The sequence below is a fragment of the Mauremys mutica genome, chromosome 11 (assembly GCF_020497125.1).
Source record: "Mauremys mutica isolate MM-2020 ecotype Southern chromosome 11, ASM2049712v1, whole genome shotgun sequence".
Classification (NCBI taxonomy): domain Eukaryota; kingdom Metazoa; phylum Chordata; order Testudines; family Geoemydidae; genus Mauremys; species Mauremys mutica.
The window spans coordinates 79,408,327-79,423,562 of record NC_059082.1 but is presented as its reverse complement, the minus strand read 5'-3'; the positions used below and the strand labels follow the sequence as shown (position 1 = coordinate 79,423,562).

Here is a 15,236-nt window from a genome sequence, read left to right as displayed (position 1 = left end):
GAAAGCCAGCTCAGGCATAATGCAGCTAATTTGGAGATTTTTCTCCAGTAGCTTCTACCTGAGCCCTGATTCCCTCTGCATTCCAGCTGTGAGCAAAATCATTAACATAGAAGGTAACCTACAAAGCTCAGAGTCACCTTTGTGGCTTGGTTCTTGTGTAATTTATCCATGTCAGCTGAGGAAGGCCTAATGCGTCCAGCTCTTCTCCATCTGTAGAGAGCCCTTTGTTCACTCTTCACAATGCCACTTTGATCTCATTTCAGGGCTGGGATAGTGTGTAGGTGCTGGGTGGTGTTGGTGGCCTGAGAGATACAGGTCAGACTAGATACCTAGTGGCTCCCTTCTGGCCTTAAATTCTATGACACATTACAATCAAAATCCACTCCGCCCCTTGCCATCTCCGTTGGCCAAAAGGGAGGGAGAGGGGTGACAAAGCAAGTGTTCCCAGGTCTACTTCGAGAGACAAGTGTATCATTCACAAGAAATAGCAACTTTTATTTTCTTAAATAAAACGCTTCCGGCCGTTTCATCCTTAGTCAGTTTAGGAGGAGCACGAAGGAGGTGCTCGGGGTCACAGGACCCAGCCCTCCAACCAGGCTTCATGGTTCAGAATTCTGCGTTGGGACTGAGCTATTTTATCACAAAAGTAAAAGCTATTGGAGGCTCTTGCTCATGGAAAGAAAGGGCCGGTATCTAGCAGACACTATAAACTGTTAGCAACAACATTTAATAAAGCATGATTAGAAAAATCCAAGTTTTCTGATGGAAGATCTCCATTAAGAAGCACTATTGTTCATTTATTGTAGCCAAAAAAGGCCACAGCATAGAATGGGACTCGAGCCAGAATAGCTATCTCTGTGATTTAGGAGCCGTGGATGCATGATTTAGAGACAAGTGGTGTCCTGACAACTATACCTCAGGTACTACGGCAGAAAAGGGGGAAGGAGAAGGCAGAGGTTCCCCGCTAGGAACTCCTAATGCCATCTTTCTGACCTGTGCCATGGACACAAGTGAATCCTCTTGGTGCTCTCCTAGGATGTAGCTATGGCACCTGTGGCCTGGCCATGTGTCAATCCCGTTGTTAATAGGGATGCACTTTCCAGCTCTCTCAACAGTACGGATTGGATCAGGACACCCTATAGGCTATGTCAGAGGGTTCACAAGAGGCATGGGATGTTGGTTTTAAATTTGATAGAGTGGGACTTTCAAAAGCTCAGCCTAGGGCTGTCTCAGATGTGGGAGACTGGTGTCTAAAGCCACTGAGGTGCAGAACTAAGAAACCCGCGGAAGCTAGAAAGGCCGTGAATTCTAGCAGCCCTCCTATTGGGCGAGTGCAGAAGGGAAAGGTTTGCTTTAATGACACACTTACATTAAAGGACAGGAATGTCCAATGAATGGCAGGTAACATCTCTCAGTGCTGGTATCAATGGCACCAAGAGAAGAGTCACATTTGCATGGAGAAATCCAAGATTCCAATTGACCGAGAAAGCCGGTATAACAGACAGACGTGTATGTGAAATCTGCAGTGGTACGGGAGGCCGCCGGGGAGAGGATTCTCTTCTCATCATAACAAATGGGCTCCAGGATCCAACTTTTAGAGATGATAGGCAAGGTAGCTTGTTTGCACGAAATGTCACAAGGTGGGAATCCCCTCGTCTCCCCCATCCCCACCTGTTATAGTATATCCTTAGTCTCTTCCCGTCTCCAATGGAACAAGCTTCATGGAAGCCTACGTGGCTTTGGAGCACATATTTCTTTTTTTGGCTTTTATACGGTCACAATAAGTCAGTTCCGATTCTACAGCCTAGGGCAGGGTCAGGCACCAGTGAGCAGCGGCTAAGAGGGTTATTTCTTGACAATCTGGATGACATCTTCGTGCTCCATCAAATGCGTTAATCCTACTCTTTGAGGACTGTATTTTGTGCTGGTTCCCTTTAAACCAGGAGAAAGCAAGTTGAAACGTGTTAGGAGTGACACTTCAAATACAGGCTAATCAAATTCAGGGAGTATTAGTCACTTACCCACACCAAGGCGTATTTGAACTGGCTGGCTAACGTTCTGTGAATTCGATGGCACTGCAATAAGACAGAGTGTGTGACAGTCAAAGGATAATGCTTCAATATATATCAGCCTCTAGTCTATTCAGGTTGTTATGCTGTGCCCCTCACCGTGGTGTCTGAGCACCTGAGAATTAGACTTGAAAACACTGTTTTTGATTATTAGCGCCAACTAATCATGGCTCCCAAGACAAGAAGTGGAGATTTTCCCCAGACTTCCAGTACTCACTGCTGTCTTCAATTAACATCTACCCACTACAGACAGGAACACCTTGGGTCCATGCTGTATACTGCAAAGGCAACTTCGGAGCCACATTCAAAAACGCAGAAAGAGCATAAAGTAAATGTACTAGAATCGTGTTTTCTCCATACAAAGTTCCCAGGAATAGCGTCACAAAAGTCGCATCATTTCCCTCTGCTTGTTTGCTGAATTCTATTAAGTTACCTTTGTGACGTTACACCCCATATTCTTTATAGAAATATGGTTATGATACGAATATGGCCTAAGATATATTTTATGCAAGATGGGTCTTGTAAGGTATCATTGGAAAGGTTAAGATTTACTGAATGTGATCATCCAATTTGTCTTGCTTGTATCATTTCTGTATCTAAAGTTAGGAATAGTGACTATGTAACAATTACAACTGTGAGTGTATTTGGGAGACACCCACCAGACAACCAGCCATCACAGCCCTGATGGGCCATTAGGAAGAAACAATAAGACTGTGAAGATACTAATCTCTCTCCTTCCTGAGAGGTGTCCTGGGATGTAGCTGTGACACTACAAGGTCAGGTGGTCCTGTCACCTGGTACTAAATACCACCTTGGACACTGCTGGTACTTTTCCTCTGTAGGGGGATGGGGATCAAACAAAGGTTTCCCGCCTTAGGTAAATCCTTTTAAAGGCCGGGGAGAGGGTTAATCTGGACTCTCCTCCACTGCCTACCCAAGAAGAAAGACAGCTGAAAATACCTGAAGAGACAAAGGAACACACCTGTGGGAAAGGCAGGGGTCCAGTCTGCAAGAAGAAATAACTGGAACTCTAAGCTACAGAAACTCTGCAACTTGCCTAAAATAACACTTAGGGTGAGAAATTACTTCTTGAAAGGAGTCTCTAAGATTTTAAGCTTAGTATGCCTGTTTTGTTTTATTTGCTCAATAATCTGCTTTGTTCTGTTTGCTATCCCTTATAATCACTTAAAATCTGCCTTTTATAGTTACTACATTTGTTTGGTTTATTATTAAAACCAGTTTGCGCAATTTCTAACTGGGGTGGGAGGAGGAAGAAGTTGTGCACATCTTTCTTCACATTGAGAGGGCGAATTTTTATGCACTTGCGTTGTGCAGATCTTTCTATATAGCGCAAGACAGTATTATTTTTGGTTTATTCCACAAAGGGGGTGTGCACATGAGTGTTGGGTGAATCCTCTCACACAGAGCTGACTTCAGTCTGCGTCTGCAGCTGGGTGTGGCCCTACGTGTGTGTGTGCGCGCGTGCGCGGCAAGAGACCGCGGAGCCTAATTCAGCAAAACAGCGAGAGGGAATCCAGGCTGGTGGAGCAGGAAGGGCTCAGTGAAACCCCAGTCCATCAGGTGGTATGCCAGAAGGGGGGTGGGATGGTGTCCAACCCATCACAACCTTCATCACCTTTTATCTAGTAAAAATGTTTGTAAAGTACATAACCAGGAAAGAAACATTTGTTTCTATACCTTAGTTAGACCAAGCTAAGGAATGTTAATGGGCAACAAAACATCAACATGTGTTTTTTCATAGGACGACCTGAAATATACAAAATCCTACCAACAGTCTCGGGTAGGAAGTTTGCTTTGGACTCAGTGCTGTTATACCACCAGAGGAAGATTTTTTTTGTGTTATTTACTTACCACATGCTCTACAGAAGCCCCTTTCCGGAGAATAATGGCATCTGTGAAGTCTGGTCTCTCTAGAGAGTACAGAAAAACAAGAAGGGAAAAGATAGCATCGCTTTCCTGATCACTGTCCTTTAACATAATCTGACAATGCATTTGATTATGTGCAACTCCTGAATCCCGCCCGCTCCCCTGCGCCAGTTACACCTGACAGCAGGCTGGCATACAAAGCATCCATTCACCTGAGTTATATTGCCTACTTAGCTCCAGTGGGAGGAAATACAACCGGCTACTTACCCTGGACTTTTAAAGACCAATACATTGAATCAATTCATAATCTTCAAAGACAGTACTTCCAAGATTTGATTTACTCTCTCTCAGGTACCAAAGGTATTTCCTTCTATACTAAAACAACAAGGAGTCCGGTGGCACCTTAAAGACTAACAGATTTATTTGGGTATAAGCTTTCGTGGGTAAAAACCTCACTTCTTCAGGTAAGTGAGGATTTTTACCCACGAAAGCTTATGCCCAAATAAGTGGGACTGCTGAAAGAACCTGAAGGGACAAAGGAACTAACCTAAAGGGAAAGGCAGGGGTGAGTCCAGACAGACAGGGGTCCAGTCTGTAAGAATAACTGGAACTCAGAGCTACAGAAACTCTGCATCCTGCCTAATTCAACATTTAGGGTGAGAAATTACATTTTGCAACCTGTTTCTTTAGTGAATCAAGCTTAGTTTGCATGTTGTGTTTTATTTGCTTAGTAATCTGCTTTGTTCTGTTTGCTATCCCTTATAATCACTTAAAATCTGTCTTTTGTAGTTAATGAACTTATTTCTTGTTTATAACATAGCCCAGTTTATATCTGAGGGGGTTCAAGAAGCTGTGCATCTCTCTCCCCACATTGAGGGAGAGGGCGAATTTTTATGAGCTTGCGCTGTGCGGATTTTTCTATCCAGAGCAAGACAATATACCTTCGGGTCTGCACTCCATGGGGGGTGAGCACCTGAGTGCTGGGGCAAAGGCTGATCTCTGTGTCTGTGTCTTTCTGCAGCTGGGTGTGGCCCTGCCTAGGGGTGTGCAAGAGGAGGCTTAAGAGCCTGGCTCAGGAAGACAGGTTAAAGGGGGCCCAGGCTGGTGGAACAGGCCGCTCAGTGGTATCTCAATACATCAAGTAGCACCTTAAAAGGGGGCAACCCATCACACCAACTTCCCATTGACAGTCAATAGGAGTTGGGCACATAGTGCCCAACTCCCATTGTACTCCTGAAAATCTCCCCCTTGGACTCTTCTTTTGCCAGACAGTGTTTTGCTTACGTCCTCTCTTCTTAGTGAAGATACAGGTAAGAGCCAGGTATTCCCACAGCTTCTCCAGTAAATAGTCCAGGTTCAGCTTCATCCCACAGCTGCAAAACACCACAAACATCTCGGCTTAGTGTAATTCTATTCCCCAAAGAGCAGCCCAAATTCTGTCTTACTTGGAATCCACAAAGAAGTGTGATCGCGAAGCCTATTTAGTGCTAGATGACAAGGTGAAGCTTTCTGATGGGTCAGTATGGGAAAACAGACAATGCTTTCCAGAAGTACACCAGCTTCAAAGTGGCAGAACCCATCAGTTTCATAGAACAGATAATATAACCTAACTACCGCGAAGACCTGGTTCATGCCTGGTGTGAGGCAGCTTATAGCAGATTTGCCTCTCTCTGTGAATAGAGGCCACTGAATATTTTGTTAAAAATGACAGGGTACTTGTTGAGTTTCACTCTCAGCCAGAGCACAGGGCAGCTCTAAGTGGTGTGCCAAGGAGCGCACCCCTCTTTGAGAAGCAAAGGAAGCAGGTATTAATGAAATGTAAACTAACTTCCCTTAGTGCAGAGCCTGTAGGAGGCGTGGATTGACGGGCCTGTAAGCTCTTACCTGATCACAACACTGTTGGGTCTCCTAGCCAGACGATCTACTTCTTCCATAGATATCTGGTCAATCTTGTTATAAACCTAACTCAAAAGGGAAAAGAACATATTCTTTAGAAAGTCAATTCAAGTGACACTGCAAGCAAATACGAGACATACAAGTAGTTATGAGGTTCTGCAGCTTCCAGTCCACGCAGACATACAATAATGAGATGCTGGGGCTTGTTAAAAAATGTGGCTCTTATCAACATTGAGCAAAGATTTTTGGTAAATTGTTAAAGTTCATAAGCCTCAAAATAACTGACAAGGTTTCCCATTTTAACATTCTTTCCTTTGGGGTCACCCTCTGGTGTTTTGTTCTGGGACCGAATTATAAAAATCCAAAACATTATCAAAAGGGGCCCCTGAAATGAAAGGTGCATCTATAGTGCACCAAGGCTGCGCACATAAAGGCACCATGGCTGTTAGAGGAAATCAGCCATGGAACTTTCGGCACCAAAACACAAGTCTCTACACCGCCTGAGCTAAACGAGGAATGATCAGCTGTAGGTAGCCTGCTGCTATAGTCATTGGGGCCAGCCACAAGAGGGCGCTGGAATCATGTGCTAAATGAGCATATTACACAAGCACTCTGTTGGCACATGCGCAACAGGTTAACTAGAAGTTTTATGACAAGTGGTGGTTTTCACACAGAGCGATTCTCTCAATGCGAGAGGTCAAGATTGTTCTAAACTTAGGACCCCAATCCCAAATTTGGGAGGAGGGATAGCTCAGTGGTTTGAGCATTGGCCTGCTAACCCCAGGGTTGTGAGTTCAATCCTTGAGGGGGCCACTTAGGAATCTGGGGCAAAAATTGGTCCTGCTAGTGAAGGCAGGGGGCTGGACTTGATGACCGTTCAAGGTCCCTTCCAGTTCTAGGAGATTGGTATATCTCCAATTATTATTATTATTATTAAATTTATGTCCCATTAATGATACAGAAATAAGGCTGTTTCCGGGATACTCACATAAAGGCAGGGCATGTAGACTCTGTTACCGACAATTACATCGATAAACTCATCAGGAGAACAATCTTCTCTAAACAGAACCTCTGCATTGAAGATTTCTGAGGTGGACATCATTAAGGCCAAACTTCCTTTCTTGGTTAAATACATGGGATAGGCACAATGGGCTGGATTTGTTTAATCTTCTATAATAGGGGCTGCTAAGATGACACCCCCACCCCCAAAACAAACAAACAAAACCCCAAAACCAAACTCCTCCTACTGCTTTTAACCACACCATCACCCTATTGGCACGAACACCTTGCTCTGGAATTAGTATTGAAGATCCAATCCCATTCTAGGTCACCTTCACCTAGTGGGCTGTGGATCGGACGTGTGGGATGGTGGTCAAGACGAGCGGTTTCTGGGCTCCCCTTCAGGAAAGGATACTGTACTCATGGAGGATGAGCTGCACCAGCTTCTCGGAGCACTGGGTCAGCGTGACAGTCGAGTTAAAGGAGATGCCCCCACCCTTCTTTGGCTGGATGAACAGAACAAAGAACCTTAAAACATTCTGTAAAACGTGAAGTCCACATTATCTGTGACACAACAAAAGGGACAGGCACAGAGGAATTCGTGCTTCCATTGAATGAGCACAGGCAAACCCATGACTGTGCAGGGCCACTGGTAAGTCTCACCTTGAAGTAGATGTTTGGTTTGCATTTGTTCAGCCGGATTCCTACAGATTCCAGTTCCTTTTCCAAGAGAGACCTGCGTAGACACTGCAGATTAGTCGTTGGTACACTGGGCTTAGCGCAAGAGGAACAAATGGTCATAAGTTTGGGTTTTGACTGGCCAGCACCTTGAGGTTTCCCAGCTCCAAATCACCACTCTGTGGATCTTCTCTATACCACTGACTGGGGCCCTCTCATTCAGCAAGGCCTCTAATTGGGACTTAAGAACTCGGCCATGGGAGGAGGAAGCCTCAAATAAAGACACCACCATGTCGTCTATTATCCTTCCCTGGACAGGCCACATGTTGATGTTCTTCCCCTCAAGAAGCCAGAACTGAGGTTCCTTGCAAGCTTAGTAAACGCTGCGCCTACCTAGCCAGTAAGTATTTCTGTTGAGCACAACCAAGTCCATTGCCCAAGCCTGGGCTGCTTGCTCAGAAGCTACCAACAGGTCATCCAGCCCAGGCAATAATCTGCAGTAACAGTTAACTTGCTGCTAAAGCAATGGCCAAAAAGCCCCGATAGAAGTTTACATTTAAACTGAAACACATTAACAGAGTGGCCTCATGATGCACAAATTTTTGGAAGAACAATTTAGCAGAAATCAGCACAGGGAGTTCATTTTGGAATGCCTATGGAGAGAGGGATTAAAGTGAGAAGATGATCCCAGGAATATTAAAAAGTAAAATTATTAGCCTAAAATAGGTGACATTAGTAAATATGATGCATACGGGGTATGCTAGTTGGCCTCTGCAGCTGGAAAGTATCAAACCATCTGGATTCCTTCATTGGTTGATCAGCCCAGAACTGACTAACCTGCTCCTTGTGCTCACCTCTGTACTTCGCCCTTGGTGGCATCCAGCATCATGATGACAACATCAGCAGTCCTAGCCACAGCTATCACCTGACGTCCTCTCCCTTTCCCTGCAAAGGAAGGAGATGATGTTATCCGTGGGAAGGCAGAATAGCTAAAAGCTCTCTTGAACCAGGAGCCGTCCCATGGGACTTCTTCAAAGCAAGGAAGAATTTCATTCCCGCTTTGGCTGCACTAACCTGTTGGGAAGGCAGCCAGGCTAATGGGGTCAAGGCCCATTCAGAGCTCTTGCAGGCTGAAATATGTGCTTGTTCACAAAAGAAACACACCATATTTTGAAGGCCAGTCCAACAGAAAGCCCTATACAGACACACAAGGGACTTGGCTCTAAGCAACCGCAGGATCCATTCCCCTTGGTTGCATGGGGCTGGGATGTGACCCACTCAGCCTCTAGCACAGAGGTGGCCAAACTACGGCCCACGGGCCACATCCAGCCCGTGGGACCGTCCTGTCCGGTCCTTGAGTTCCCAGCCAGGGAGGCTAGCCCCTGCCCCTTCCCCTGCTGTCCCCCCTCCCCTGCAGCCATGCCGCCAGCACTCTGGGCGGCGGGGCTGTGCGTTCCTGCAGGGCTGCGCGGCAGCGTGTTTAGCTCCGGCCAGCTGGTGCGGCTGCCAGACATGCTGCTCTGAGCGGCACGGTAAGGGGGCCGGGGGTTTGGATAAGGGGCGGGGGATCCCGGAGGGCAGTCAGGGGACAGGGGGTGGTTGGATGGGGCAGAGGTTATGGGGTGGGGGGGGCGGTCAGGGGATGGGGAACGGGGGGGTTGCATAAGCGTGGGAGTCCCAGGGGGCCTGTCAGGGGGCAGGGGTGTGGATGGGGTAGGGGCAGTCAGGGGACTGGGAGCAGAGGGTTGGATGGGGGTGGGGTCCCGGGAGGGGGCGGTTAGGGGACAAGGAGCAGGGGGGGTTGGATGGGTCAGCGGTTCTGAGGGGGGCAGTCAGGGGGCTGGAAGTGGGAGGGGACAGATGGGGGCAGGGCCAGGCTGTTTGGGGAGGCCCAGCCTTCCCTACCTGGCCCTCCATACAGTTTTGCAACCCCAATGTGGCCCTTGGGCCAGAAAGTTTGCCCACCCCTGCTCTAGCATGAGGGTCATGTAGTTCCTGATGAGCAAGCACTCCCTCTGCAGGCAGACAGTGCAGAAGCATTGCAATCCCATCAGACTGCCTTCTTTCCAAGAGGCAGTGTGTGTGCAATTCCCTCTCTCTCCTGCACTGAAGTGAGGATACTCAGAATAGTGAAGAGGAAAACCCCGAGATCCCAGTTCAAATCAGCTAGACACACTTTCTGATCAGAAGTGAAAGGAGATGTTTATTAACCAAACTACACTGTGCTCAGACTGAAACATCAGGAGACTCCTATGAACCTCATGAGACGCTTCTTGCCACAGCTGAGCGACTGGCAGATGAAGCAAGAGGAAAGAGGTGGAATGAATTCCTGGCTCCCAAGTCAAGGAGCCACATCAGAACTCTCAGAAACACCCAGCTGATCGTAGCTGAACAATATTTCTTGCCTTGCTTAACCCTCCTCCCGCACATCTCCAGTTTCTTTCTCTAGTGACCAACACCAAAGACCTCCCCTTGTACCAGGAGAGCAGATGAGCAAAGCCAAGACTCCCCCTGAAGAGGGAGGTTTCTGCTACCCACCTCCAAAACAAGCATCTTCTACAACATAATATGCCATTACATAATTCAGGGACTCTTACAATTGTCCCCCACATTCAGGAGCTCAGGTTTTAAGTCTAAGGTGTTCACACAATACATGACCAGGCTGCCAAGGTTGGTACCATTCAGAAACTCTACACAATATTGAGAGCAATGGCACACATTAAACGAATGTAAGTGCTCACCAACCTTGTGCAGCTCCTTCGATGATTCCAGGCAGATCCAAAAGCTGAATGTTTGCTCCTTTGTACTGCAAGAGAATCAGGAAAGTGGATGATTCTGAGGACCTGCACAAAACCTTTTAACCAGCTTTCCTAACACCAGCTAAGCACTCAATGTATTGTAAACAGAGGACCAAATTCTGAAATCAACAGGGCTGCACCTGGCCCAGTAAGTTTAGCATCCCACTGAGCTGGAAACAATTTGCAGAGTTTTTACCATGAAGCTGTTTCAATAACTTTCTGAAAATTCCTCTTCCACCTCAAGATACATTTTACTGCAGCAGTTTATGGCCAAAGCTACTAAAATTCTAGACCATCTTGGTTTGACTACAAAATGACAAGACTAGAGCACACTATGGCTGTAATATTATTTTGGTCCTTTGTTCACCAAAGAAACTTGTCCATACAAGTAATAAGTTTCTTATCTGGTCCAACAGGTGAAATATTGTAATGAGAAGTGCAAACACCACTGCGTTCTCATGGCTGGATTCAGAATTACTCAGATGTGTGTCAAAGGCATAATATTACTACTGTTAACAGAGAATCTCCTTTAACTCAAGTGGTGAGGATCACTTGCTCATGCAGCAGGAGGATGAGAGTTCCATTCCTGCTGCTACAGTAAAGTTTCAAATGACGACATCGTGCAGTATAATGAAGTTGCAGGTAGATCTGTTACAATATTTATGTTTGTTTTGACATCAATGTGTTTGTTTTAATTATTTTCACTCAGCCTGAATTTTGACCCAAAAATTTCACATTATACTAGGATGCTTTCCACTTTGGTGCCTTTTATAATTTGCTTTACTGATGGATGTACAGGGCACAGATAGTAAAAACTCCTCAAGGATAGGAGTTGTCCTATTTGCCTATTTTGAAGCTTCATTAAAAACAAATCTGTCAAGGCTTCCAGCCATCTGGTCAATGGTGCCAATAGCTGTTATATATATATATATAAAATCAGTTGAGAATTATCTTATTGCCTGGTCCCTCTAAATGCAGAGTCAGATCCCCAGTGCATGCTGCCTGTCTCAGAGGAGCAATGCTGCCTGTAAAAGTGCCAGGCTCCACAGGCCTAACTGCAAATGCTTGAGACCTTCCAAGAGTTCAAAACAGAAATCAGCTGGGAAGCAGGGACCTTTGGATACAGCTGGTTCTGAGCCCTACCATACATGTAATTAGAATACACACATCAGGAACAGCAGATCCCTACATACTAAGCTTTGGGTCTTGTCGCTAACAGCTTATGATTAAGACTATGTTTTAATCATGGCTATTTTTAGTAAAAGTCATGGACAGGTCACGGCAGTAAATAAAAATTTATGGCCCATGACTTGTACTATATACCCCTGACTAAATATTGGAACTGCGACCAATGGGCACTGCGAGAGTGGTGCCTGCAAGCGGAGGCTGCATGCAGAGCTGCCTGGCCACGCCTCTGCCTAGGAGCTGACGAAGGGGAATGTCACTGCTTCCAGGGAGCCCCCCAAGGTAAGCGCCGCCCAGAGCCCGCAATGTGTCCTGTGCCCCAACCCTCTGCCCCGTCCCACACCTAAACTCCTGCTGCTGCAGGGGGGAAAAAAAGGCGGTGGTCCAAGACTGCCTCAGCAGCGGCTGGTGCAACTGGCCCAGGGGCTGCCTGTGCTGCTCAGGAAGCCCCCAGGCCAGGCACACCAGCCACTGCAGAAGTCACGGAATTTGTGACTTCTGTGACAAACTCGCAGCCTTACTTATGATGTAGAATCCATCCAAATCACACTTACTTCTATGACACCTGGAATACATGTCAGCGTTGTGAATTCATATGAGGCAGCTTCACTGGCTGTGGAGGTCATTAAGCTCAGAAATGTGGACTGAAAGGCAAGATATGATAACGTGAAATATATAAACAAATTACAGCACCACTGAATATATAAAGATACATGGAAACAATGCACATCAATGACTGCTGAACTGGCATGGGGAGAAAACGACAGTAGTTTTAACAGCCATGTGCTCTGTTATGCCAGGCATGGGAGTTTTGCGGTGAAGTGGGATACTTGGCATTTTCTCTTGAATGTCAGTTACCAGACTGCTCTTACAGACCTTTCATAGTGGTGTTGCTGTCAGATGAGAACAAACAAAAGGTTTTGGGATGCACCAAGTGTGCTTTGCATGCAAGAATGATGAAAGACTTTCCACAGTTTTAGCCTTCAGGTCTGGGTGTGCGAGTAACATTCTTTCCATTCATTTTTGGCAAACAAACACTTAAGTTGTTTCTGGCTTTTTCTGTATTTCCACATTAGCAGTCAGATAACACAAGCATATTTCAAAAGACTGAAAACAAACTTAGGAACTGCACATGCTAGAGTCAACTCTGATAGTCACTGACCTTACCCACAGAGGGAAAGCCGATCAGTGCCACTCTGGCATCTCCAGATTTCATCACATCAAAACCCTCTCCTTTAGCAGCAGCAGATTTGGAGGGTTCTAGTAGCTGAGCTCTGTACTTTGCAAGCTTTGCCTTCAGTAGGCCAAGATGGTACTCGGTAGCTTAAACAAAACAGAAAGAACCGTTAGTAACCAAATAACCAGTGATGGCATCGGAACATGCACCTAGTTCACTATTAGTTCAAGTGACTTGTTTCTAGTTTAGGAATTGCAGCAAACTAGGGCATTACTACAAATTAACATTGTAGATCAAGTTTGGTGTTTTTAAGTATTTGCTCTTTATGCTTGATGTGGCACAAAACACTGAAATAAATGCCCAAATAAAGCTGTTAGTCTTTAAGGTGCCACCAGACTTCTTCTTGTTTTTGTGGATACAGACTAACGCAGCTACCCCTGATACTTGACACTGAAATAAAGGTAGCTCCTGCCTTAAGAGTGTCCATTCTCACAGAGAAGGGAGAGGATTCCTAGTGAGAGAAAACAACAGGGTTTTGTGTTTTCTCCCCCCTTTATTTAGTTACTATAGACTCATTTCTTGTGCTGTAACTTATGTCTTTATATTTAATCTATTCCCAATGACACATCATGACACAGGTGTAAACCACGCATGAGGCGTGAGTGCAAGTTGCATTAGTTTGCACCAATATGGCACCCTGTAGGGGCGTATAAAGGCATCCAGTCAATTCTGTGGGGTGCAAATGGAGCCCCCCCCCAAAGGACGAAAACAATCAGTGTAAGGGAAGGCACTGGCAGAATGGCCCCCCCCCACCTCTCCTCCCCGCTGCCCGACAGACGGGCGGGGCGAGCCCTGCCGCCCCCCTCCCACGGACGGACGGACGGGGCGAGCTCTCCCCAGCGCCCGCGGCCGGGCCGGGCCGCCGCTGACCTTTGTTCTTCTGGGTGCGGGCGATCTCCTTCTCGATCTCCGAGATCTTCTCCAGGATGCCCATGGCGCCGGCGGGCGGGGGCGCAGCCGGGCTCCGAAGCGGCCGCCAGAGGCCTAACGCGCCGCCTTCCAGCCACCGCGGCTCCTCGCCCGGAAACTGCCGCCGGCTCGTCCGTCGCACTAATCACCCCCCTCAGCGTGACGGGGTGGCGGCCGGTGCACCCGAGTTCCAGTCCGGCCGGGACACGCAGCGTCCCGGCCCCCGCTGCAAGAGTTCCGGGAGCATAAAGGGCCTCCCCCTGCACAGCGGGGGTTGGCCCCTCCTGTGTCTGGATAGCGCTGGGTCTCTCTGACTGGCCTGGCTCCCTCCCTCCAGAGGAGCCCCGGGGCTGGCCCTGCTCCTGCAGCACCCAGCCAGACACCCTGCCAGCTCAGACATGGGGGTGCAGCTGCTGTGGGGGGAAGGGGCCTCCCCCTGTCAATAGCTGCCCCCACGTCCCCCTGCCCATGATGAGCTGCTACCCTCAGTCAGGGGAAGGAAGAGTTTGTAACTAGCTTGTGTGTGGCAACCTTCCCCCCCTGCACTGTAATAGGAGGAGGCCTGTTCTCAACCCCCACTTCAGAGACTGCACAGTCCCCCAGGAGAAGGAAGACTGGGCAGACAAAGGAGGCAGGACTCGTCTAACTTAAACAGCTCCTCCTGCTCCAGCTCAGCCATCAGTGACATTCCTGTTACAGGCATTGCCAAGGGAAAAGGCTGAGGCAGCATTTTAGATTGCCTTGCACGAGTCACCCGCCTTGCATGTCCCCCCCTGCCACACACCCTTGCTAAACCAGAAGGTTCCCACATTCTTATCAAGCAGAAAGCTCAGGCTTCTGCAATGGTTCTTTCTTTTATTGTGCAGGCTGATTTCCTTCGATGCATTGTTCTGTTTGCCATGCCATTAGCTTCAAGGGCTCTGCAATTCTGTGCACAGATTATTTTCAGACAAGAGAAATAGCCACTTAGGTTGATTATATAAAGCAGTGGTGATTTTTCATTTGTACAGTAGATAAAAGAACAGATGGGGCATTTAAATAATTAGCAGTTAAGCAGATACTTCAAAGCCACTCCACAAAACTCTCCTTACCTTGGTCTAGCAAAGAGGAACGTGCTTTTTATACAGACTAATACTGATGGTTACTAGAGGAAAAAAGTTGATTCTATAGTATCTATTGGGGGACTGCCACAAAATGGTAACAAATCCTTCATCCTTTCCTAATGCACCAATTATATACTCATGCTATAATTACCACAAATACAGAACCTGTAGCAAAAGTACCGATTGAGCATGCCGGGAAAGTTGATTACAAATGTAACTAGTTTGATTGTTGCTTACAGTACTAGGCCTAGTTAGATTGTGGGGACTGGCCAAACATTAACCCCTCTGTGTACAAGTAGCCCATTGTCAGATGTGTCCTTCAAACAACATAGCTGTACTCCAATATGATGGTGCTATATGAGAACTAGCCTGATTGTGAATGCATTAAAATTAAGTCTTTTTTAACTGCTAATGGTTTAGATGGTATCCCATTAACATTTGGATTTAGTCTCAAAGCTCTGAAACTTTAAACAGG

General features: G+C 46.8%; 1 protein-coding gene across 1 annotated transcript; it reads right to left on the bottom strand.

Moving 5' to 3' along the window:
- Positions 1–473: 473 nt before the first annotated feature.
- Positions 474–13,803, bottom strand: DRG2 (developmentally regulated GTP binding protein 2). Its single transcript, XM_044980811.1, has 13 exons — positions 13,620–13,803; positions 12,675–12,835; positions 12,067–12,156; positions 10,275–10,335; positions 8,384–8,474; positions 7,515–7,587; positions 7,267–7,357; positions 6,841–6,938; positions 5,841–5,917; positions 5,241–5,329; positions 3,942–4,000; positions 2,022–2,075; positions 474–1,932 (listed from the first exon to the last, which is right to left on the bottom strand). Exons 1-13 carry the CDS (start codon positions 13,681–13,683, stop codon positions 1,846–1,848), a joined length of 1,095 nt encoding a protein of 364 aa, XP_044836746.1. The 5' UTR covers positions 13,684–13,803; the 3' UTR covers positions 474–1,845.
- Between the last annotated feature and the right edge of the window lie 1,433 nt (positions 13,804–15,236).